The 25,507-nt window shown below is 37.1% G+C and overlaps 1 protein-coding gene across 1 annotated transcript in view; it reads right to left on the bottom strand.

The window, feature by feature from the left end:
• Positions 1–25,507, bottom strand: part of LOC118786008 (dachshund homolog 1-like) — a 142,987-nt gene that overhangs the window by 40,138 nt on the left and 77,342 nt on the right. The window contains exons 4-6 of the mRNA XM_036541002.1: positions 1,312–1,484; positions 500–635; positions 1–36 (exon numbers count right to left, since the gene is read on the bottom strand). The exon at positions 1–36 is cut by the window's left edge and continues 99 nt beyond it. Coding sequence (XP_036396895.1) covers positions 1–36; positions 500–635; positions 1,312–1,484 — 345 coding nt within the window. The remainder of the gene's footprint in view (positions 37–499; positions 636–1,311; positions 1,485–25,507) is intronic.

Below are 25,507 nucleotides of genomic sequence, written 5' to 3'. Positions count from 1 at the left end.
GAGCCTGATTCATGGAGAGCCCATTCTGGTGCACAGCTATTAGAAGAGGAGTACATGTAAGAAAGAGATTCACAATAAAATTAAACTCTGCATCTATCTGTATGTTAAAAACTTCAGCTCACAACAGTAAATTCCAATACAAAATCCATTAATTATTATACTTGGCAATAATGTTGATGTTGAGGATTACTGTGGTTGTTATTATTATTAAAATGAGCAAACACCCTTGTCCACACCAATTTTAAAAGCAAAACCTTCACATGCAATGTAAATACAAATAGTAGTTTTAAAGTTGATTAACAAAGTGAGCACTGTCACACCATGTGGTAGGGAAAAGACATCAATCAGTCAGTGAATTAACCCATCCATTCACTTATTATTGCTCCCTCTGTATTTGCCAGAGAGCCTCAGAGTGCACCACTTAGTAAAGCTAAGGGGCAGAACAGAGCATCTATCCAGTTTCATCCTTTGACATTTTGATTTTGATATGGGGACTTACGGATTCTGTCAGAGGAGCTCTCTGTGCGGGCTGGAGAGCTGGACACACTGCTGCTCCGATGAGATGACGGATGACTTCCTGGTCTCCGCCCTTCTTCCATGGAGGGAGCAGGAGAAGGACTGTCAGGTACACGTTCCTGTCACCCAAGTCAAGAGAGAACAATCATCAACAATGACCTGACAATGCTAGACTTGTACTAGTCTTCCTCCGTGTCATTTTTCTGACATTCTTCCATCTGTGTTTAATAGGCGTAATATGTTAGCTCTTGTCATTTTAATTTGGGCTTTAAAGATTGAGTTATATGACTACCTTCTTAGCCAAGCCACTTTTGAAAAAGATATTTTAATCTCAGTATGATAATATTGTAAAATAAATGATAATGTAGCCTGTTTTTGATCACGGAAAGGATTTTTCCTGCTTTGTTTTTATTTTTCATAGTTTTATTCCATAATTCATTCATTACACCTTGTGCCTGTAACAATTTGACCACATGTTAAAAATAATAATAAAAAGTTTGTTTAGGCTTTCACGAAAACAACAACTAACAAGTTTTTCACCATACTAATACCTGAGAAAATCAGTAACAAATGTCAGTGTCACTTTACAAGTTACAAAAAGTTCTGTGTATTTGTGTAAGTTACGTGTATTTGTGTAAGTTACATCACATTTTAAGAGTGAGTGTATTGTGGTAATACTAAAACTCCTAGATCAAGTGAATTAGGGCCTGTGGGCTCCCCAAGAAAGCATCAATGCTGTCACGTCAATGATTTTTAAATTCATTTTCTTATTTTCTTAGTTTACTGTTATCTTACCTTTATGACTGAGGTCACCATTCGGGATGGTGCGCTCTGGACCTGTGCAGCAGCGGCCATATTTGCAATGGTGCTGAGGTGGTTCATCTGACTCATCGCCATGGTGACTGATGCAGGAGGTAAGCTGACTGGAATCAGTGGGTGGGGCATCATCATGAATGGAAGTTCCAAACCTAAACAAAACATGTTATTGGTTAATGTAAATACTGGAAGCCATAAACAGTTATAAACAGAAATACAAGGCATCACAGGCATAACACAAAAATCTGCCATCAAAAAGTAATGAGCATTGTAAAATTTAACAAGGTGAGTGGTTCCTGTAGAACACAAAGGTGAAAAACTATGCTTGAGTTTTTGTTTTGCAAGATTTCTTTTAATATTTTAGTTGTTATTGTTTTTCAGCTTCACATAGTGCTGAGTATTTCATGTAAGAAAGAATGAAAATGTTCTCAGCAAGGGTTTGGAACATCTTACTCACTGACAGGAAAGTGAAACTTATGTCAGTGTCAGTGCCGTCTGCACCTAAAACTTTAAGTGTACATCTTTACCATCATTTTGTTTTGGTGCCTCCTATCTACATGCATCAGCCTCTTTGTCACTCAGTTCACAGCGGATTGCCATGTGAGCGAGGACATTTTACATTATAGGCAACTTCCCCGGATTTACTGCTCTGACTTTATTGCATTCACTATTTTATATTGGTCTGTTTTATTCATCCGAAGGTTTGTTCTACACAGTCATAAAAGGGATGGCTTACCAGCATTTATATCAAAGAACTTATATAATTCAACATTCACACAATGAATACTTTTTGTGGAGTAAGAGGCAAAATGATATATAAAGAGTACTACTTCATGAGATCCAGCATTTCTTGTTGCAGCAAGAGAAGCGAGAGAATTCCATGGCTTACAATACTTGTTAATAATAAATAAATGCATACATACAAGTGCATAGCCGAGTTTACAGAGACTTAAAGATGCACCACTTAAGCTGTAAGGAAGAACATATCAAATTATGGAAATGTGTTCATTATAAATAGTTAATGTCCTGAAAATAAAAGTAAAAATAAGCCAATTATGAAAGCCATTACCCAGATGACTACAGACCAACAAGTATGCTCAGCACAGAGCCACAGGCTAATTAGCAACATTCTGGACAACAAAAACAGTCCTACTTTTAAAATTAGGAATATTATTCAATTATGTTTTTTATTTCCTTCTTTATGTATGAAACACTATGTAACACCATATGCCTTAATGACAAATAAATGCACACAAATAGACTGATTACTAATTTGAGGTGACAATATTTATTTTACATTTTTACTTTTTTTTTTTTGGGCGGCTGGGTGGGGGTGGTGGTAAGAGAGAACTCCCTATAGATAGCAATTATATGCTTGGAAAGAAAAGGCTTGTTTGAAAGAAGTCCACTTTTCAAAGGACAGGTGCCCACAAACAAGGTCACAACCAGGTGCTTGGCCATGCACTGAGGCTACATTCACTCTCAGTCCTGACTTTGAACTCCTGAGGAATCAAAAGGGACGGGAACATTTTGGTCCTCACCACTCAAAGGTTCTGCTCAAGTGCCTAAAAAGGAAACTTCACCGTCACTCTCAGAATTGATTGAGTTCCCCTGTTGATGTTTTTTGGTTGGCTGAAGGTAAAAAGGAAAAAAAAAAACAACTCTGAGAGCTAATCCGCAAAACAATTCAACTGTGCCTTTGAACAATATATCAGTGGACAAAGGGCAAGCCGATCTCAATCGTGAGGCCTTTCGAAAGAACGATGCCATGTTTGAAAAAGGAGCGCAAGATTCTTCTCCCTGTCCTTTTTCCCTTGGAAAAAAAAAACATTGATTTCCATAAGAAAGATAGCATGCAGATTAACAGAGGAACACATTCCAAAACATTAAAAAGGGAAGGAGATTAAAGCGGGCAAAGCCAAGCGCCACCTTGTAACGGCGCCTCTTGTAGAACAGCGATTCTGAATCAATTACAACTCACACGGCTGGACTCAATTAAAAGCCTGCGCAGGGGCTCTGTGATTGCGGTATACTTATAGCACCACCAGGAACAAATTGAGTGAGTCATTCATACACATATCTACCTTTCAAAGACACACAAAAGCCAGACTGAGTGATATCCAGCCTTTGAGGGAGACACAAAAGAGATCCTCAGACTGGTTTTGCAGAAAACCAACATACACAGGAAAGGAGGAAAAAAAACCCTTATTAAAGATGGATGTGAATTTGCCTTTGCCATTTAAATAGCTACCCTTTATCATCCCTGACTATGAATGCAGTCTCTTGTGTTAGACTGACTTGTACTGCATGCCATCTCAAAGGCAGCTCCCTTCTCCTACAGCATAGGACTGCTCTCTGTAGGGTTGATTTAAACACAGTGGGCCTGTCCTGCACTCTTTCATGTTGGTCATGCAAAGCTGACGTTATATGTGTAAAGCCAGATTGACCAATCAAGGCACGATAAAAAAACAATACTTTCTGACCAGAAAGCCACTCAAAAAAAAACCTGCAAGACTAAGACATAACAATGTTAACTGATGATTGCACTGCAATTATGTTCTATGTCTGATGTGTGACAGCTATTGTACTAAAATGGTTCACATTAACTATCTAGGTACAAGTCCAATGACCTTTGACTTAGGCAGAATACATTGGTAACATAGCAAAAGCTAATCAACTTTCAGCCTTTTGTTCTTTTGGGCACTGTCTTATGGTAACTATATACACTGGCTTTAAAAACACTGCATGTGAAGTTACATTATACAGGAGATTCTAGCAAGGTTTGGTTTTATTTTTAAAAAATGTAGTAGTATTAGTAGTGGTAAAGGCAAAATAGCTTTTGCATCAGGATTACAGACAAAACAATAAGCATACATTAAAAATATCTTTTAGCAGGTCCTTCATGAAGTACATGAGTTTATTTAACTACAGCCTTGTTTAGACAGCCCTTAACTTACAGTTCTGAGGCTCCCTTTCTGGTCTTAATTTGTTGAACACATACACATTAGCTCAACCAACTCCTCACATTAAAATGATAAATAGTAGATTTACTGGCAGTGATAATGTATAGCATTACACATCAGAGATTTTTTAGAACAGGTGTTGAGTAGATCAAAGTCTTGAATATTTGTGTTGACATGTATGCCTACAGATGAAAAAGACAGCATACAGTTGCTTTCAGAGGACCTGACAAGAACAATGTTGATGTGTCATTGATGTTTTCAGATTTCTTTGCTATCCACCACTGGAAGCATTTGTTTATGTCAATTTAAACACATTTCTTTTCATTCTAGATTCAAAGCTGATGAGAGCTGAACTCCCACGAGTTCATTTCACATTGAAGGGCATATTTGTAGTAATTTACCTGAAGCAAACCTGTGGGACTTCAAAAAGTGAAATCATGTTTACCATTATTAAAGCTACCATTAACTTAATACCATTAAAACCAGCTCACTAATGTGCTGTACTCTGCATATATTGTATATGAATAATCAAAGAACACCAGGGCTGAAATTGACTCTTAAATTAAACAGCCTTTAGAATGAATCATGTACTTATAATTGAAAAGCTAGCTCTCATATACAGTATATAGACAGCAAATTATGTAGCACAAGCTGTTGTGGTTGAAATGAGAAAACTAGTACGCATATGACTTTCACAAGCATAACTGCCACTGCATTAAGGAAATGGCTTTGCACACAATTGCCGGAAGCCTCGGGAGAAATGAACTGTAACCACTGATGCTGTGCAGGTAAGTATTAAAAATGTTGTATTTAATTTTCAGCGGTACAATGTTTTTGTTGTTGTTGTTAATTTTCATCATGGACTGCTGGAGATATACGAACATTGATTGCATTTTTATCAATGAAATTATGCCTAGGGATGATCCAGAAAATAAAGTTGGCCATACAATAAATACACTAATAAGTACCAGTAATGTCATTTCTGAAGCTTGTAAATGGTCTGACACTGATTTCTTTAACCAATGGCTATAATCAAAGTACTTATATAAAATGAAAAGTGTAGGTCCGGTACATTATCTCATTACTATATCACACTGTGCTGTGCTGCATGCTGTGATACACTCTACTTTACTGTACTGTACCATAATATATTTCAAAACTATAATACGATATGCCATCCATATATTTTCCTACAAATGTAAACATCTAACAAAAAGTGTTTGGGCTTCCTACATATGAGTTTCTCTGTTACTGCAGGTCAATACAGGACACAAATTCTGTGTGGTAAGGGCATTCGGGATCCTTTCCATTTCACTTAATGATGACCACTCATTCACTGGGAGAATCTCCATTGAGATGTAAGGCTGAAGACGAACTGAGTGCTGGTCCAATCCATATAATTCATTTGAAGGGAGCTTCACCAGCACCTCAAGCCCTTGCTTGTACTCCATGCGATAAAGTCTAGAAAAAAATCACAGTTCAACATGAAAGCATATCCCTTAAGTCACAGTGAGGCTCTCAGCTTAATGATGGTTTTAATGGTGTAATTATTTCTGTGAAAAATAAAAGTAGAATTACATATGTGAAAATAAACTGTTGCTGACCTTCACTACAAAAATGGTTCTACCATCTCCATGGTTATCATAAACAATTCAATAATCAGATTCTTCCCCACGGTGTGCTTCTCGCTAATGGATATGTGACGGAAGATGAAGGCAAGGGCATTCCATTTCATCTTGCCAACCTGGAACTTAGCGAATGGCCTACCTGCCATGCCAATGTTTATTAAATTTGTTCACTTGCCTTATGGGTTAAAACCAAGCAAAAAAAGAACAAATCCTCTCGGGTTTTCTGCAAAAGTGCAAAAAAGTCTCAAAGAATGCATAGCTTGCTCTTGACAGCAGCTGAATGACAAACCCAAATTGCCATGTTACCTACATGTGGCTGTCTAGTGCAATGCAAGGACAGGACATACTGTACTACAGATCACACCATATGAAGACTATGAATGTGGACGTAAGCATGTAACTGCCTGATTCTTGCAGAACAGAAGAAACATGTTTGATCCACACTTAGCCCTGTGGAATGCTGCCCATTAAATGATGTTCTTTTCACTTGTGGTTACTTGCAAGCACAAAAGAAAATAATATATAAATTATGTATTAAAATGGATATTAAAAAAACTGATTTGCATTATTGACAGCAATAAAACAAAAGCGCTATAACAATAGTATTCCTTAGGAAAAGAACAAAGAGCAAGTTGCTTAACAACTCCCAAATGATGACAGCATCGAGTGGAATCAGCCTTACAATGGACGTTAAAACAGAAGTAATACTTGGAGACAAAAAGGCAAATCTGTTGTTTGCTTTGATACAATTGATTTGGTGCAACAATTTGCACATCACACAGCTAAAGGGAAGTTGCAAGTGCTGCCAAATCCTCACCTCATATCTCATTTTCATATTTCACCTGCTTATTATTCCAGATCTGCATGGCTACTGCACACTGACAACATTACGCTATCCTTGACATCCGGCAGTAATTTGCATATGTAATTCTTGCTTTTTTCTAAAAGCATTTTAAAGAGCACATGGTTACTGAGGCCAAAATGTTGAGGCAGGTTCAAAGCTCGAATACAAAATACATAATGTTACAGACTGTGACTTACTTTACTGTACTCATTCATTGCTGTATTTTCTCTCTGATTGTCTATAAATGAATTCTGCAGTGCTATGCTGTTGAATGCTACACGTGCCTGGTCATACATCTTACTCCACCATGCTTAAAATGTCTGTGAACAAATGTAGATTAAGATGTCTTGGTGCCTGCAAATAAAAATCAGGTGTATGTAAAAACAAATGTACACTGTACAATACAGTAAATACAGCTAACTTGTCAATACAACATTTCAGGTTGTATTTCCCACGACATATAAAATCTTTTATCAATCTGTCCCATTAGCAGCCTTTCCCAGGATCCATTTGGTTAAAAAGAGTTTTAAGGTAACTTTCAAAGTCTGCGCATATACATTGTATTCCTTTTTTCATGTTCTGAGATGTGGGTTTTGTTGGAGTATCTCTGGGTGGCTCGAGGAAAGAGAGCACTGATTGTGATGATAACCAGGCCTGTGAGCATCCTTTCAAACGGACAGGGAGAGGGGCTCAGGGAACACTAAAACCCATTCTCTGAAAAGTAGCATTGAGTCAATTTGGAGGGGAGCCAATTCTGGTCAAAACCTCTTTTATCTGGCGTTTTCATTATAGGGCTCCATCTGTAAAGTCAATGACAGCGATCTCCCTCCGAAAACATTGGGGCTCCTTTTCAGTCACACATGGTATAGTGCTTACAAGACGTATTAATATTTAATGTGTTGCAAGTGTCAACACTGAAACTAACTGCAGACTATTCAAAATAAGAAATAAAGGGAAATTTACACATGATTTTACATGAAGCCATTACATGACCATGACTTTTGTGACTAGATTTTTTTTTTTTTTTTTGGGGGGGGTTGTTGACACAGAAATCAAAATTAACCCCTCTCCCTCCAGCAAGAAAAATACAATAGTACAATATAATACAAATGACAATGAAACAACAGTGCTATCTGGCCAAATGGTAATTGCATGATAATTCCATAAACAGAGAGATTTGGGCAGAATTTCACATATTTGTTTTCATAACAAGAACATTATCACAATTATGACTGAGAGAACAAAAACGGCTTCATGTGAGAACACTTGAAAGAGGAGAGCTGATGGACTTAATTTGCTTCGGTTGGAAAACCCACATGCTTTATCATCTAATTTTAGAAATTAGTTAGGAGGAAAACTATGGTATTGCAGCAGCATTTCAAAAGCCTATGGCAGCATTCTCATTGGGACGGTATCAAAAGACCTCAGTTTGTTTTGACTGCTTTGAAACAATGTGTGTGTGTGTGTGTGCTACCTGTTCATACATGCAAGTACGCAGACGTTTGTTTGGAGATTTAAATCTGGGTTTGGTCTCAAACTTTATGTCTGCGTAATCTCAGGACACCTAAAAGCTCACTTTCACACATATATGAGAAAGCTAATATGTCCAATACGTATTACAGTCATCATTTATTAACATTGTTTTAACAACTTTACCAGATATAAAAATATTTTACTATATCATATAATAGCAATACTTTATACAACTTAACATAATATCCACTAACATTACTAACATAACATTATTGTGGCGTAGGAATACTGCTGTCTATTATCCAAAACAAATTAGAAACTCATATTACAATCACCAGTGTATTAACTAAGCCACGTTAGGTTATGTCACCCTGCTTGTTTGTGTACAGAATAAGTAGGGAAGTTGGTAATGGTTTGGATTTTATTTCTAAGGGGAAGTGCAAGTGCAAAAGTTGCCTCTATAGCAACCTGTATTCTTATAACGATCTTTCAATGAAGATATTAATCCATACAAGCTATCATCGCTATGACTACACAGATATTTTGCCCTTCAATGTTTTTTTTTTTATCATTTATTCAACAATAGCAGGGTGATAATATTAGCTTATGTTCTTGTATAAAATGTAATGATAATATCCACAATAGCAAGCTATCTAGTTAGTTAACTACTGTGAATCTAATTTCTGGTGAAATAGTGAAAATTCTTTTGTTAGCTAGCTACCCACAGTAACACTGATTGACTATGTTTCTTATAGTCTATGTTACCTCAAATAAATTTTTTCCTGTTCACAAATTAGATATTGTATACTACTCTAGCACCTATACAGATAGTTGTAGAAGTTATCTAAGCTATAAGTAGCTAGTTAGCTTACCCTACATGAGTAATACAGCACAAGCTATGTAATTTACAGGGTGAGCTACTTACCTAGCTTATTGTCTAGCAAGGACCGTCTGTCACAGGTTTGCTAACTGGTGGGACACATGTCATGTCTGAATCAGTTGGGACTGTTTCTCATCAGTGCTACACTGGAGGCTAGAGCTGGCAGAATCAAAGTGTAATTAAGCAAAGTAGCAACATGCAGTAGACTCATGATGATAGTGGGAACATTTTCTTGAATAAAAAAGTATATATTTGCAATTTTCTGGGTTTGTATTTCTGCTATAACCAACAGAAATAGCTACAGTACATAACCGTCTTATTTGACTGAGTGGTATAACACTAATCATATCACTAGAAAATAAGGCTTTTGGAGGCAAATCTAAGTCTTTTTACACCTAGACACTATTCATGAAGTATGGCATGAGGTGCCAAATCCCATATAAAATACTTTTTAATGCAATACGCGTTTCCCCTAATTTCAGCTAAATATTACTTTCCATCCCACATTTAACCCAAAATGGCTTTATCCATATTTATTAAGTCTTAAATAACTCTAAATGTTAAATATAGCTGCAAGCAGTGATTATGAGGGACAAACACAAGTAAAGGCCCCAATGATCAAAAAATAAGTGTCTCAAAAAACACTGTGGACATATTTCTCTAATTATATGCAAACTCAAATGACTTTATGCCACATTCGAAAACATTTAAAATTCAACATGCCCCTTGGCTGGATTCAAACTAGGAACCTTGTGTCTACCACAGGACTGAGCACATATCATTGGAGCTAATTAGAGTTGTGGAATTAATGTGCAAACATTTACTGCATAGCTAACCATCAAACATAAAAACTACAAAGAAAAGAGTACAGAAAGAAGAGTAAAGTATAAAAGTATATACTACTGCTTAGTTACATACAGAACTCATTTATTTCTGAACTGTTAAGTATTATCCTTAATTAGGCCAATACTTCATTATGGAAAATGTTTCATACATTTTTGTACAAGTGTCATACATTTATGGAAAACTTTCAAACATTTAGTAAATGTATTAAACGTATATAAGATGTTTCATACATATACACGATCAGTTTTTTATAACACTTTATCTTCTGATGAATGTTTCTTTTTGCTAAGATGAAGCTTTTTTAGATGAAGCTAAATTCTTAAGCGGCTACAGCACTGGTTCACCATTCATACACATAAAACCTAGTAAACCATCTAAAAACTGAAAATTATAACATGTTATGATTTATAATAATTATATCAATTTGTTTAATAAAACTTTACATGGTAACTGGTGTCTGAAAAACATAAAAATGCATAGTTTTTCTTAATAAATGTAAAGTGAGACAAAGAAAACATAACAACTAAAATACTTTGTGAAGACACTAATACACTACATACTTACTAACACAGGGGGATCCAGGTGGTTTTGCTATTTGAATAGATTTAATTGTCAAGGTTTACATTGATGTAATTACACAATAAAAATATGAAATAAATGAAGTAATGACAAAAAGTAATGTTATTGTGTTATTGGTTGAAAGATATTTAGCAATAGACGTTGTAATATAAACCTGTAATTACCAGAGCATTTTATGTTAATATCTCCTACCAGCTATGTGTGAAACAATGACAGCAAACATTCAATAGGTTTGGTCTCAGTAATTTCTAGGTAAGCTTCCAATACATTACTCCATACACATATTCATACGCAAACACACACACACAGAAAATAAACATGAAATATACACTATAGGCTTTTAGAATCAACTGTATCCACTGAAGTTACTGCACCGTTTGCAAAGAGAAAAGAAATATAGTGAAATAAGAGCCCTGAGTGGTACTGAATGAGCTGTAGCTTCCTGAATGTTAGCTGTAAGTTTGTGGTGCTAGCCCCCTTTCCATTCACATTATCCCAGTGAGCGTGGAAGATTTCCCCTGACAAAAATTAAACAGGCACCCGCTCCATGCTTTATTATCTCTTCAACGGAATGATTTATCGTTTGTGGAGAGAAAGCACAGGAAAATTACATTTTCACCATGGCTCGAGCCGGTCATGTCCTTAGTTCTCTATCCTGGAAGAGCTCACAACAAACAATAATGTCAGCTGTAATTGATCAGAGGTCGCTGGTCAGTCCTCCAGTAAAAGCCCGCTATTTAAACGACAAAACGCCTGCCGCTCGTCAGATGCTGTCTAATGAAGCTGTCTGTCGTGGCTATTTACCTTCTCTTAAATGGAAAGGAAACATATACTGTAAGAGACAGGACCAGAAAATATTAGCTTTCCCTGGTGAAATAAGACCGGCAGATGTGCGAAGAATGTATAATTGGTTGCTACGACCAAAGCTGGGATCTCACCACTAATTAAATGACTTGTTTATAGCGTATTTGTCTTTGAGATTCTGAGGCATTGAAACACTGAAATGAAAATGCTGTTGTTCGGCCAACATGTTGTGTTCAATCTTTTCACAAAGACAAAAAGAAAATTCTCTGGTCTTAAGCCTTTTAAACTTGTGATGTATGTGTACCTGCGTTGCGGATCAGATGTATGCCTGACAACTATAGCAACAACCTACGTTAAATAAGTTTAAGATCTAAAAAAAAAAACCTTCTAGGTACAATAAAACAGCACAAAACACAGCCTAATAACCTCCTATTAAAGGCACAACGCTGCCGGAACATTTTCCAGACAAAGGTGTTCCCACAAATGGCAGTGGTTCATGTAGAGTGTATGGTCTCAAACGAGAACTTTGTAGTGGTTTAAATGAAAGGTTTCCACAAACCAAACAGGAAGTGGAGGCTTTTTAATGAAAAACAGAAGCCCTAATTAACAATATACTTTCAATGTGAATGTACAGTAAGCTTGAATGTAATCAAAAACAAAAGAATAACACAAGCCACAGGAGGAGGAAGGCACATAAAAACATCAAATCAAACTTGAAGCAGAAGTGCTACTGAACATAAACATTCCAAGCATAATAAATGCAGAATGTAGAATCTGGCATTCTGGCAGTGATGCAAATTGTTTTCTTAATCACAGATGGTACACTCAGTCAAGGCTAGTAAACCCTGTTACCCATTAGTGAGTATAGAAATAAAGGTGCTCCACTTTGATGTAGCCACCCACAGCCTTCTGAGTGTCATTGAACAAAACTTTGAAGCCGTGATGTTAGATTATTAATATTTAAAAATAAAACAAACATCTTCCATTTGTTCACAGACTCCTGCACACCTCTGTATGCCCAAACACTGAGACACACACGTGTGCACACAGACACACACACACACACACACACACACACTCAAAAACACTATGAACTCTCCCTTCATCTCAGATATAACTGAAATTAATTCATTAATTAATTTCAAGTTACTTAACTACGTAACTTTATTTTAGTTCTCTTTAACCAACAACAATATTGTGTTAATAAAATATAAAATGTACACAGTTACTGTTTTACACATACAGTACTTTAGGTATCTTGCTCTCATGAAATGAAATCTAACACATGTGAGTTTATAAACATTAAAAATGCTTACAAGGAAACATCTTAAATTTGACAAGGTAACATAATTACACAGGTTTCACTGAGGCCATCAAAGAAAAGTGCAGGATTAGAGTTATGAAGAGGATGGACGCTATTGTGCTTTCAGCAAGGAGATAAAAGCATGACAGCTGTCCTCAGCAGATGGTTTCACGATTTCCTTCCAATAATAATACTTGCAGTGCATGCTGGAAATTAATAAAGAAAAATGTTCTCAGCACTGGTCACTATTGATTCTGCCTCGACAGCTTCACAGTTAAAGAGGCAATCTGGGGTGCATTGTATCATTTAGTTTGACATGGACATTGGGGAAAGAGCCTCACTGTGTCAAACAGCTTATAACTAAAACTACATTTACTGTAGTATACACAGCCAGTTGGATGTGAGAACTGTATCCTTCATCTTAACATTTGTATAAAAACTCATACCATACACAGTAACGCATGCATTCTATGGTATGAACTCAAGCAGCAAGCCCAATGTCCTACTGTGTACCAGACAGAGGTAGGACAAAGACTGTGACATTTACATTTATAGGGCATGATTGAAGCCCCAACACCCCAGAGCAGCTATAGATCTTGTAAAGTATAGTTAGTGCTACAACGAATACAAAATGGTGAATATGTGTTAGAATATATGTAGCAAGTCTGCTAACAAATGGCACATTTTTTACAAAGCAGACTGCTGAAATGATGCATGATTACTGATAAAATCATTGTTCATTTCTTAATATTGCAGTAGTTTGAAAACACAATTGGACTTACCCTGAAAACTTATTTTCTGTCACTTTGAAAATGAGCCATGCATAAAATAATATCTCCTTAGTTTCACCTTGTGCAGAAGACAGATCAACATGTAAGACCAACATTACTGATCTCAGCAATCCATTCAATATAATTGAGAGTACACTGTACTTGGCATACAGCACTCAACCATAAATGTGGTAACACTAGTAATAATGCCAAGTTAACAATGTTGCTGTGCACTAGATCCATGCTTTGTACTCCACTACAGTGGCGAGTCATTATCCCAAGATAATGCACAGTATTATGATCAATATAAAGGTCTTCATGCAGTGTTATTTACCATGAGTAGTTGTCTTGAATAGCTACATCCATATTTATATGTTCAAGATAATCCTTTTGAATTCTCTTTTCACCTGCTTAAGACCAGTCATGTGCAAATCAGGAACTTGATTTGCACTTTATTTGCAACCTCCAGATATACACTTTCGTGTATCACCAAACAATGGATATCTGCATTTCCACCAAGTTTAGTGTCGCAATAAACTTTTACGAACACACACCAATGACTTGAGTAAAAGACAATCTCATGCCTGTACTTAAGCTGCCAAGTTGACTACATTTCCACTGGCTGAAAATATCCCAGAGAAATATTTGATAAAAAGTGCCATTTTACCACTCATTCCCAAACTCAACATACACAAAGTCAATGGGACAGGTATTGAAAGCTGTCATTAGATACCAATGGTATTCAATGTTCAGCATGTAGAAATCACAGCAAGGAAAACTCTGTTGAGTAAATTTTGTTGATCATCAAATCCTGATAAGTTCCCATTTATTGTCATTGTGAAATTATACACATATTGCACCATTTTCTCTTTAGATTGTCATCGGCCAACATTAATGACTGTTTTTTCAGTGTGAGGTCACATTATGACAACATCATTTGAACCAATAAAGATGTATCTGTTGCTTGAATAAAACAAAGATGGTGTGATTGTTATCCTGAAAAAACAGGAAAAACAGTTTTGCAATACAGATAGCTCAAAATGGAATGAAACCAAGAAGGTGACACTTTAGACCATGTCAAATGTCTTTGGACTTATGCTATGCTCATGTCTTAAACTGTCTGTGTATATGTGTGTATGTGTGTGTGTGAATGTAAAACATGACCATAAAACATGGAAAGGCACTCGTACATAGACTGCCCAGTTTCAGAACTAGAAGTAACCTGAATCTGATTAGCATAATTAGTCTTCTACAGATGGCTGGGGATGTCTTGACTCCGGCCTTCAGTGTGCATTACTGACTGGAGGCCTTAATCTGTATTTGAATTGGTTTCAGTTTAAATTTGTCCTTTATCATTCACAATAAACTACAGCCAGTGTTGTGAAGAAAAGGACATTACCAGCAGCTGTTTCCATCAAGGGTGCAATATATTCAAGAACAATCAATAAAACTCACACGGCTCTGACATGCAACCAGACGGGGCGAGCGTTTTCGTCTGATACTTAGCAAAGAGTCCCTTTTAAAAAGATTGCTTTCAGTCAATGCCAGCCGGTTGTCAGTTCTCCCAGGCTTTTAAATGAAATACATTAAACAGCATTATCAATCAAGATATACTCTGCCATCATATTGCTTTTGAGGAAATCCATTCACATCTGGTCAAGGGATCATCTGTTCCAATTAGATAATTAACATCTTGTGGTCCTGTTTTTATTTTCGCTATCTTAAAATCTTCATAAAAAGCAACGTATCTGCACTATGTTTGTGGTTTCCAATTACGACAGAAAAAGAGCTAGAGTAAATGGGTTTGGTAAAAATGAAAGCTTTCAGTTACAGTTTATGATAGAAAAATAGCCAGAAATTCAATCCACCTACAGATCACATGCTGACAGCCTGGGATTTGTTGTTGTTTTTGTTTCATATAGGTATATGAATGATTTTATTCAATCTGTCTGAGCATCTAAACACAGAAATAAAAATGGATCATGATAATTTTACACGTGTACATGCAGTTGATTTTCTAATCCCCCTTTCCACCAAATTCAGAATAACCAAATTACACTACTGTGGACTCACAATCTCTGAGCTCATACAGGAGTGCTGAAGTGAGACAAAGGCAATCCTCTGATGCATGCAGCCAGTGGCTATTTTTCACACCATAAGTCCCACAGTGCACTACAGCAAAGCAAACAGCAATTGGAGGATAAGCACATCTCCTCTGACATCATCTGAGCAACTAAATTACATTCATTACATTTCATTCAACTAGCAGCCTGAAGTGCTGCTAGAGGATACCACAGCAGCAGGGTGAGCATTCCTGACCAATGAGACCTGCCCTACCCTGATGTTACAAAGTGAATTGTATTCTGCTGCAATAGACTCCTGGTCTTGTTCTGTCACCCCAGATCTGAGCGGTAATACTCAGCCTGTGTGCAACAAGAACCTTAACTGGTCGAGGCCTTCAGGAGTCATAACAGTTTTAACCACTGGAGATTACCACAGTTTTACAGTCATTCTGTAATTACTACTGTACAATATTCGATGAAATCCCCCAAAATCATACCGATACATGAAAATTAAAGCTTGTTTATTTAAAGAGTAACAGGCAGCAATAACAGCAATGATTAATTCCAGCATAGATATACCAGCAATCACAGTATTTTATCCATCCATAATGACTTTACCCTTGAGCCTTCTTTAATTTAATTTAATTTGGCTGTGAAAGAATTCAAAATATTTCCATGTATTGTACAGTCAGAAATGTTGATTACTATTAGTACAGGAGATTTAGCATTACAATGTCACTGTGATGTGAAAAATCAGACAAGCTGCATACCTTAATCATACCTAAATCAATGAGTTTAACATATGTACCAAATGTCATCGAAATCCATGCATAATTGGTCAAGGTTAGAGCCTGGAAACATAAAAGCCAATCAGGAACCGTGCCCTTTTACTTTATTGTGTGAAAATCAATAGGGTTCCGGGGACCAGTGAGACAACATTTGAGTCCAATTTCATCAAAATTCATGCATAATTGGCCATGATAGAGAACTGAAATAACTTCTGTGATGGAACCATTGCCCCACACAATGGCAATCACAAATTGAAATTCTCTTTTGCTGTCCTCTTCAGCAGGGCTTTAGAGGGGTGAAAAGCCACAGATGGAATGTGTTCACACAAACACACACACACACACACACACACACACACACACACACACACACACACATACATACACATGCTCACACACAGGCATGTAGGGGAGAGTTTGGAGAAATTACTTTGCCAAAACAAATTGGCTTTAGGCTATGGGAGAAAACAGTAGAAAACAGAAATCCCATAGAAATCAGAGTTAGACACAACACTACCCTATCCACTCTTGAGCTGTTCATCCTTTGATCATTTCCCTGTGCCATCAAATGATCCTACGCTTCACACCATTGTTTGCCTCTGTTATCTGAACACTGTAGGTCTCATGTCTAAATACTTTAAAGGACGAAAAAGAACCTTTTTCACAGATTTAGTGATGGAAACCATGTTTTTCAATTAATTCCAGTTTTCATATGGCCATCTGGCCCACGGGGGGGAAACAGTATTAGGTCAGCTTTTCAAATCATTCAGGGAAAAACATAGCAGGTCTAGTAGGACTATCATATCAGGCATAACCAAAACCAGACTACCATGTGTTATTAAATGGCTTCTACAATGGAACTACAATAATAGTCTTTTATGCATTTAGAGATAAACCACTGAATGATGTCTGAGTATAGTTTAGCAGAATTACTCCTGCTTTAGAGTAAGACCCAATGTGGGAATGTTAACCACTGACAAGCACATCAATACATACATTTTAAATCACCTAATTTAGGAAGCCACTGTGGTGCATAAATGTATTTAAAACTGTTATATCAAGAAAATTAATCCATTTTAAAAGCCATTATATGTATTTTGTGTCAATGGCATTCCCCTTCTTTCTTTGCAACCTTGTCTTCTGATGAAAAATCTGAAATCTGATGTTACACGGGCTCTTACTGCTGGCTCTCTGGAGGAGTCTACAGTAGGTTTGTGTCATCATGTCACTTTACCCAGGAATTTCACGTCACCCTCTGGGAAGACATTCAATGGAAAATAGACCGACTCATGGTGCCACCAAGCTATGCTACTGGGCTGTTATCAAATTCTTGCATTTCTGTGATCACAAACTGAGCAGGTTGACTCAGTTGCTGTTATTACTAATGGATTTTAAGTCACAGCTCTTATTGTTAATTTGCCTTTTTACATAGTGCATTTTACTCCTTGTGACCATAATCATCATGCGTTTTTTACACAAAATGTGCTCATTTAGGGGATCACCCACCATTCTGTAGACATTATTTATGAAAAAATGCCTATGATGAGTTATGAAAAAGGCCAAGAAGTGCATTAACTGCTAAGTTCCTGGCAATTATAGGACATGCATATTTCAAATTACAAACCGAAAAAGCTTATCGTCTGTGAAAGGTTGAATGTCATTTATTACATGTATCAAATTTACACCAAGTGACATTGTCTTTTCAAATTGCGTTGATCTCTTTACTCCTATCTTTGCTTCCAAAGGTCACTCCGTTCCACTTGTAAATTCAACCTGACAGAGACTAGTAAAAAGGGACAGCCTAACGCATGCATCATCAAAGAATCAAACATCTCCAAATTAATTTGTCCAATTAATGAAAAAAGAAGCCAAATGCTGATTAGGGATGACATGTAAACCGGTCAGTTTTTTTTAAAGCTGTAGTTATGACTTTATGAGGTAATGACATGAGACAGAAATAAAAACATTTGCATTAAGGGTTTATCTACTGTACAATGCTACTCGTCTAAAATATTGTCAGAGAGGTTGTGTCAGTCAGATATGATAGAACTAGATATGGATCATTACACAAATAATGTTTAATCTATTCCTATATTGTAAGATTTGGCTATGGTTGTAGCTGTTTGTGTACATCAGTAGTTTGCGTATTCTTATTCATGCATATTCAATTTTATGCAGATGCTTAACTTGCCGATGCAACCGGAATTAGTGTGAGCTGTTCAACTTCATTAAAAATAAATGATTATCAAGTTATCTTTGAAATTCTATTAAAATGTGCAAGGCTCTCCACTTATCTGTCACCTGCTTCCCACGAGCCCAACACTCTAATAGAGCTACTCTGAAGACAAACACCCCAGAGACCCCTCGTCTCCACGCATTCATATTCTACTCGAGCACTGTCTACACTATGTCTAACTGACATTATTGTTGTTTTATTCATTACAATACAGATTTAATTTTCAGTTTGAGTATGCCAAAGACAAAATATCCTTTGGTATGCACGGCTACACAATGGGCTATATTATTCAACTGAAGAATTCCAGATAGGATATATCATTTAAATGTTGTGTATTATTAGAAAATTGCATGTAAAATTTTTATATCTATTTGAGAGAGATTGCTTCCAAAATATTTGCTCATGTTTTTTTTTGGCTTGTTTGTTTTGTTTCTTTCTCTGGTGTCAGATTCAGATGTAGAAATGTCTACGTGTGTTTTTGACATGTTTCATCCATTGGTTTGGCAGTTCTCTTTTGCTTGGCCCTGAGTCAGCCTTAGACCCGAGAGGACGCTCGGAGGCCTTCAGCTGCCGGCTGCTCCATTTCCCAACAGCCTTAAGTGACAAGAGGACAGATTCAGTCCAGGAAAGGCTGAACATTTTAGATGCGGTCCGCATTCGGTGGCGTGCGGCACCAGCGCTAACAAAGACAGACCCTTGTTGCGTTTGCCCTTCCGTAGAGAGGGATTTATTATTAGAAAGGACATAAACAGACTAATTAAATCACAGCAGTCAGGCTGAGATGACAGCTGGTGCAGTGTGTGACCAAACAGATCCCTATCAAAGGACGTGAGGCACGGCTCGCTCAGTTCAGACCTATAGGGTGTTTTCTTTGAAAGCCAGCACTAAACGTGGCCCTACCTTATGGAATGGAAAAAACGCCATTGGATGTACTAATTCATTGTGAAGCGCTTGCAGATCCAAACAGGATCTTGCTATTTAACATTTCATTGTCTATGTCAATAGTTTAGCTTTACTTTGGACTTGCTATTTGCTAGTACACAATCCAGTTGTCTATGAAACCCAGTGTTTTTATATCTTCTCTCTAAAACTTAAACATGCACCTTTGTAAGATGAACAAGAAAGAGAGATTAAAGAAAATGAGCTATGATCTGTAAAAGTTTTCTGGAATTTTCAGTTTTGTTAACAAAACATCCAAATTAACTGTAGGAAGGTGCTCAAACTGCTGAGTGACAGTATGGTCACAGACGTATGAAAAAGAGAGTAAGCTTTATTCTGAAATAGCTCTACAATTGTTTGGCTCTGTAGCGCAGAAGTGATCTTTGCTAGACACAGAACTTGCATGACTTTTTCCTGCATTTGAGCTTAGCACAAAACTTGTATTTTACATTTTGTCCTCTCCAGGCAACATGGGTCTAAACTTATCTTTCAATTTTGTATAAATGACTTTCCATCATGTTTTTTTTTATCTTTTTTTAAGAAAACACATAGGCCTTAACATTATAAATGAGTCAAATAGACTTTCCAGTGTGATATGAAGTAGAAGGGAATAGAAAGCAATTTGTTGTCACATCCTGTAGCATACTCTGTGCGAAATGGTGCTTTGAGGCGTGTAGCGATCCCAGTGTTCTGGGTTCAAATCCCAGATGCCTGATGTATCCCTGAGCAATGTATTATTGCTAAATTTCTTCTGTAAAAAAAGGAGAAAAAAAAACAGCTGAACAAAATGTGTTCCGGACTGTAGTCAGTTGCGTTGGATTGCAGCACCGTAAAATTAATGCATTTAAAATTATTCATAGGACTTCATAAGCACTGTCATCTGTGAAACCGCAATGTTGAAACCACTGATGAGGAGAAAATATGTTTTTAACAAGTCAATAATGGCAAGAGCATTCAGTCCAACTTAATCAATTGAGCCGTTACATTTGCAAACAAGAGGCTGAATTATAACACGTATAATTGATTTCCCCCCCTCCCTCTTTTCCGTTTCCTCTGATCTCATTTTTTTTTTCAATCGATTCCCTCATGCTGGTAATGATGGGAAGTTTCCAGAGTTTGTTTTTTGCCCCTGACTTTTTCACCCCCCACCCATTTGAAATCTGCAAACTGTACCACCAGCTTAACCAAAAAGGATTAACTCCCATATCCAACTGAGAACACAGATAATTCTCAGTAATTGGTAAAAAATGAAGATGAATGGGACAGCGAGATAAGGACCAATTAGCTCCTCCACGCTTACAGCTGCGGTCTCAATTCAGATCCATCTCAGGAGTGCTGGCCTCCTCCGACAAAGAAGCCCGCTGGAATTAGTGGGATGACCCCACGAGTGGCGGGACGCCTTCCCGTCATCTCTCTCTCCCTTCCGTTTTAATTCCTTCCTGAGCCCAGGCACCTGTCACAGCCCCTGGTGTGAATCCTGGTCCACCCTCTAAAGGCATTGGGGGGGGGGGGGGGGGGTGCGCGTGCGTGTGCGGGTTGGACGTCCTTTAACTAACTTACCGAGGTAAACGACGGCAACGCTCAGCCTTAAAGTTTTCCCGTCAATCGTTTCATTATGGCGGCATCATCTGCTTGATGATACATGCAATTCCCACATCTAATTACGGGGAGGATTTGAGGTCCATTAGCGTTGCCGTGGCGAGAAAGCAGTTGTGAAATGGCACCCGATGGCCAAAAAGAGAGACGTTTTCTTTTCTCTTTTCTTCTCTTCTCCACTCAAGGTCTGCCATTGCTCTCAAGCTGTACAAGCCCCCCCCCCACCCCCACCCCCCCCCCCAAACCAAACTCCCCCCCCTTTCTGAAAAGCAATTCCTTCTCTTGAAATAGGCAGGTGTTTGTTAAGAGGCAGTTGACAATATTTTTGCTCCTGATAATGAAGGTTCTGGTTCAGGTCAAGTCAGTGGGAGGGAATTTATCGCCGTTTATTTCTCTCCCAGGCAGTGTGTCACACATGTTTTGCTTGGTTTGTGATCTGTAATTACGGCGTTTCCTGAGAGTCTGTGGAACAATACACAGTGTACATTCACAGAATCCCTCCCTGCTCCCCCTTAAAACAAACCCAGAGAAAAATCAAAGAGGGACTAAATAACAATCTATTGGTTTAATCCTAGACACAATCCTCTGTGTTCCTCTGTCAGGATGTTTTGCTCTGTGACTCAAAGTTGGACAGGCTGGTTTGTTTTTCGTTATAATTAATAACACTGATGCAAACAGGAAAGGGTAATTGTGCTGAATGCTTAATGCAGGAGAAATGGCAGCCTGTTCCATTTACATCCACACAAAGACAACACAACTGATCCAGGTCCAGCAAAGAATGTCCTTCACAAGCTGTCTCTGGATTTTTAACAAGCTGCAAGATGTGCCTCCAGAAAAACAAAAAAGCAAAACAGTCACTGAGAGTGGAGAATTTTTTATGAAATATTAATTGTGTATTGAATGTGAAACTAAAGAATTAATGGGCAATATTAAAAAACAATTTCTAAACATATAACATAGTATAATATCTTAACAGCAATATATTTTCTGTTTTTAATCAGAGTGGTAGAAGTAGATGTAGTTGCATACCACTTCTACTCCAGCTACTAATAACAGTAATAATACAAATAGTAATAATATAATAATCTCTTTATTTCCCTGTTTCATTCAATAAAAGACAGTAAGAATCTTAATAATAATCTTAATAATAAAGCATCTTAATAATATTCTCTATCTACATACAGATTAAGTACACAATAGTGTCTATTTAATTTGCTTCAATTCATTGATTTAAACACAGGCCCTTTTTGAAAAGGCAATTTGTATTTTTCTGGACGCAGCTGTTTGAAGCATTTCTTTTAAATAGGCATGAACTCATTTCCTAGTAATCAGCACACTGCATTGTTAACAACAGTGACTACGGTCAGATTGTGTCTCCTGCCAAATAAAGTTCTCAGTGAGTAGAGTCATAGCTATATCTGTCAAGTGATTTAGAGGCTTGAATTCCACAGCCATAATGCGCTGACCATGAGACCAGCACAGATTTGGTCATCAGAAACCAATTCTAAAGAGGGCATGCAAAATGAATGCATTTTGAAGTCCCATCGTGCAAGAACAAAGTAATTACATCATATTGTAATTATGAGCAATGATCTTAAAAGGGGATACTCTGAATGCATTTGTTAACACAATAGAGATTTTTTTTCTCACTCCTTTTTCATGACAAATGGCCTTCAGTTTGAACCAATCTGTTTACAAAAATGTGGGTATAATACCAAATAGAACATCCTCCCTTTTTCCAAAAAGAGGGAAACATTTGTATTACTATTTTGTGTTGAAAGAATCCGCTGCCCTTTCATGCTTGCGGAATAGAACTGGCAACATTTTTCCTCCTTATCGTCTGTGTGACTCCTATCTACCACCCTGTCACAAGAGAGTGCTTGATATAAACAAGAGATTGCACAGACATCCAGTAATCAATATTAGGATGGCTTCAGTACCAAACATCATTTGTCTCCGTGGCCATTCCTTTGACCAAACGAAGCATTAATTCAAATCATAAATCTAGGGTGATTTAAATCCAGGAATGAGAGGCTGCCTGCTTTAATGATTTATTTTGTACATTTCTGCAAGCGAGAGATTTGTCCATATGCAGTGACAGGTCACCTTCAAACGCCAGTGGCAGACTGTTCATCACCATGCAGACTAGCATCTCGTCGGTGGGAGTAAATATTAAAGTAAAAGAATCCAATTGATTGTGGATGGGGGAGAGAGGCGTTCACCGCCATATATTTTACTCAGAGTGCTAATACCTTACTTTCTGCACCCTCAGTGGCTGCTTCACTAGAATTATTATTCTGGTGGGAGGCCGTGTGCTCAAGGTTACAATTTAAATTGTAACAGATAAAACAGTTTCTTATTAGCTTCATTGCCACAGCCTTGCTGCTCTTATTCGCATTTATCTTTATTTCCGTGACCTCCTAGCCTCGTTTTTTTGTGGAAGTTATGACCTCATTCCTCATGCATTTTCTTATTTAAATCTGCTTATAATACACCCTGTTTTCAAAATATATACAGTGTCAAAGATTCTCGGTAAATCCTAATTGCATTTCAAACTTTCAGGAATAGAATCACACACAGGACTCTGTAACCATGGTTTGAGGATTAAATGCATTTTTCTTGTAAAATGTTTATTACTTTACACAATAAAATAGCATTATTTTAAATGGTTCTGAGGAAATGTAAAAACCTGCAGTCATACTTTGATGCAATAATGACATAAAATAGGAAATAAGACACCCCCATCCAAAACCAGTCAAATTACTAGGTTAGTCAACAGAAAACATTTTATTCCAGGCTCATCAATGTAAAATGCTGAAGAAATGTGGTTAGAAAATGACGGGAGGAAATAAACAAAAGCAGTGAACAGGCCAAGGTACAGTACCATTCTGGGTACTCCTTATATGAGCAATAATAACACAACAGCCCCTGTGAAACAAAACACTAAATGCTTCCCTTAATTGGTGTATATATTCTGATGATGTAAAATGCTGCATAATGCACTTTGCTAGGCCGAACAGCATGACTCCTATAATGTATTTGTAAAGACTCATACTTAAACTTTTATTGGTGATCTGTGAATTCTGGCATAAAACTTGGGAAGGTGACTCTTTGAGTATCACCTGCTCATTAGCGAGGTGGAGGGCAAACTGCGAAAAACATCCAATGGACAACTTATCTCAAAATGGTAAAATAGGGTTTGTAGGGGGGAAGTTTCAGCAAAGAATAGTATGGCCAGAAGTGAGTTTATCCCCGATAAGTATGCAGCTGACTGTTGGGTAGACCAGGCCCACTAATTTCAGTTATCTGTGCAGACAAATCCTGAAACTATAGCACTAAGTACTGTAGAAGGAAATGTACAGACCTTCTGGGTGGTGTGATATCAAGTGACAAATTGTACATTTGTATATTGTACACATACGATTGACACACAATTGTCCTTCCTAACAATTGTGAAAATGTGTACATTTAAAAATTTTCATTTTGCTTTGATCATTGGACATTTCCAAAATATAAAACTTTTATCGGCAACAGTAAATAGCTACCTCGTATATTATAACATTTAACCAAAAGAGCATGTGCTAACTTAGCAAATACTCATGAAATATAAATGTAAAATAACCAGCCAGAGACTTAAATCTCGAATCGTTAACCTAACTTAAGGTTCACGCTACAAGCAAGTAAAGCTTGCCTCTTCACCTAAAATGTAGCTAATTGCCAATTTGTTTAAAAGACACTCTGCTAAATTAATATAAATCGAGAATGGGTGACTGTTGACAGAAACTTTCACTGGCTGCTCCATACAGTTCAGTACATAAGCACCATGAGGATGGACTGTCTTTACTACACCTTCAAAACTACGATAATCAGGAACCTGCATCCAGACATGACATGAAAACAAATGGAGGTGAAATCGTGGAGGAGGTTCAAGGGCAGTTGTGTTAAGCACGAGGTTTACATTTCATGATATACAGTGCCCATGATATTTATTTATACCCCCGATTATAAAAGTAACAAAGCATGATATAACAGAATCCCATGCATAGGACATACTGGATCATTTTTCCTGCTTAGAGAAATTCACATTACACTTCAATCCTAAGGCCATTACACAGAGCAAAGTCATATTTCTCCCAAATAATACCTTGCATTTCAGAAAACATGAGGGTTTATTCACACCTCTGAGATTAGTATTTTTGAGGTTTCTAGCAGATAGAAGATCCAGTTTTTTTCTAAGTTTTTAAATAATTGCTCTAGGTTCTTCAGATCTTTTGTTTTTTGTTTTGCTTTTGTGAGTTTGAACCACACATATGGTATCATATTCTGGACCTGGACATAACTGGAAATTGAAATTTCCAGTTGCAAACATTGATTTTGTACTCAATTAATCATTTCTTTGTAGATTTGGAATAATTATTTAGATTGGTGTAATAGTAGAGTGTTCATTTTTACCCAGATATGAG

The sequence above is a fragment of the Megalops cyprinoides genome, chromosome 11, assembly GCF_013368585.1.
Source record: "Megalops cyprinoides isolate fMegCyp1 chromosome 11, fMegCyp1.pri, whole genome shotgun sequence".
In the NCBI taxonomy this organism is placed as follows: Eukaryota; Metazoa; Chordata; class Actinopteri; order Elopiformes; family Megalopidae; genus Megalops; species Megalops cyprinoides.
This window is presented reverse-complemented; position numbering and strand designations above follow the sequence as displayed.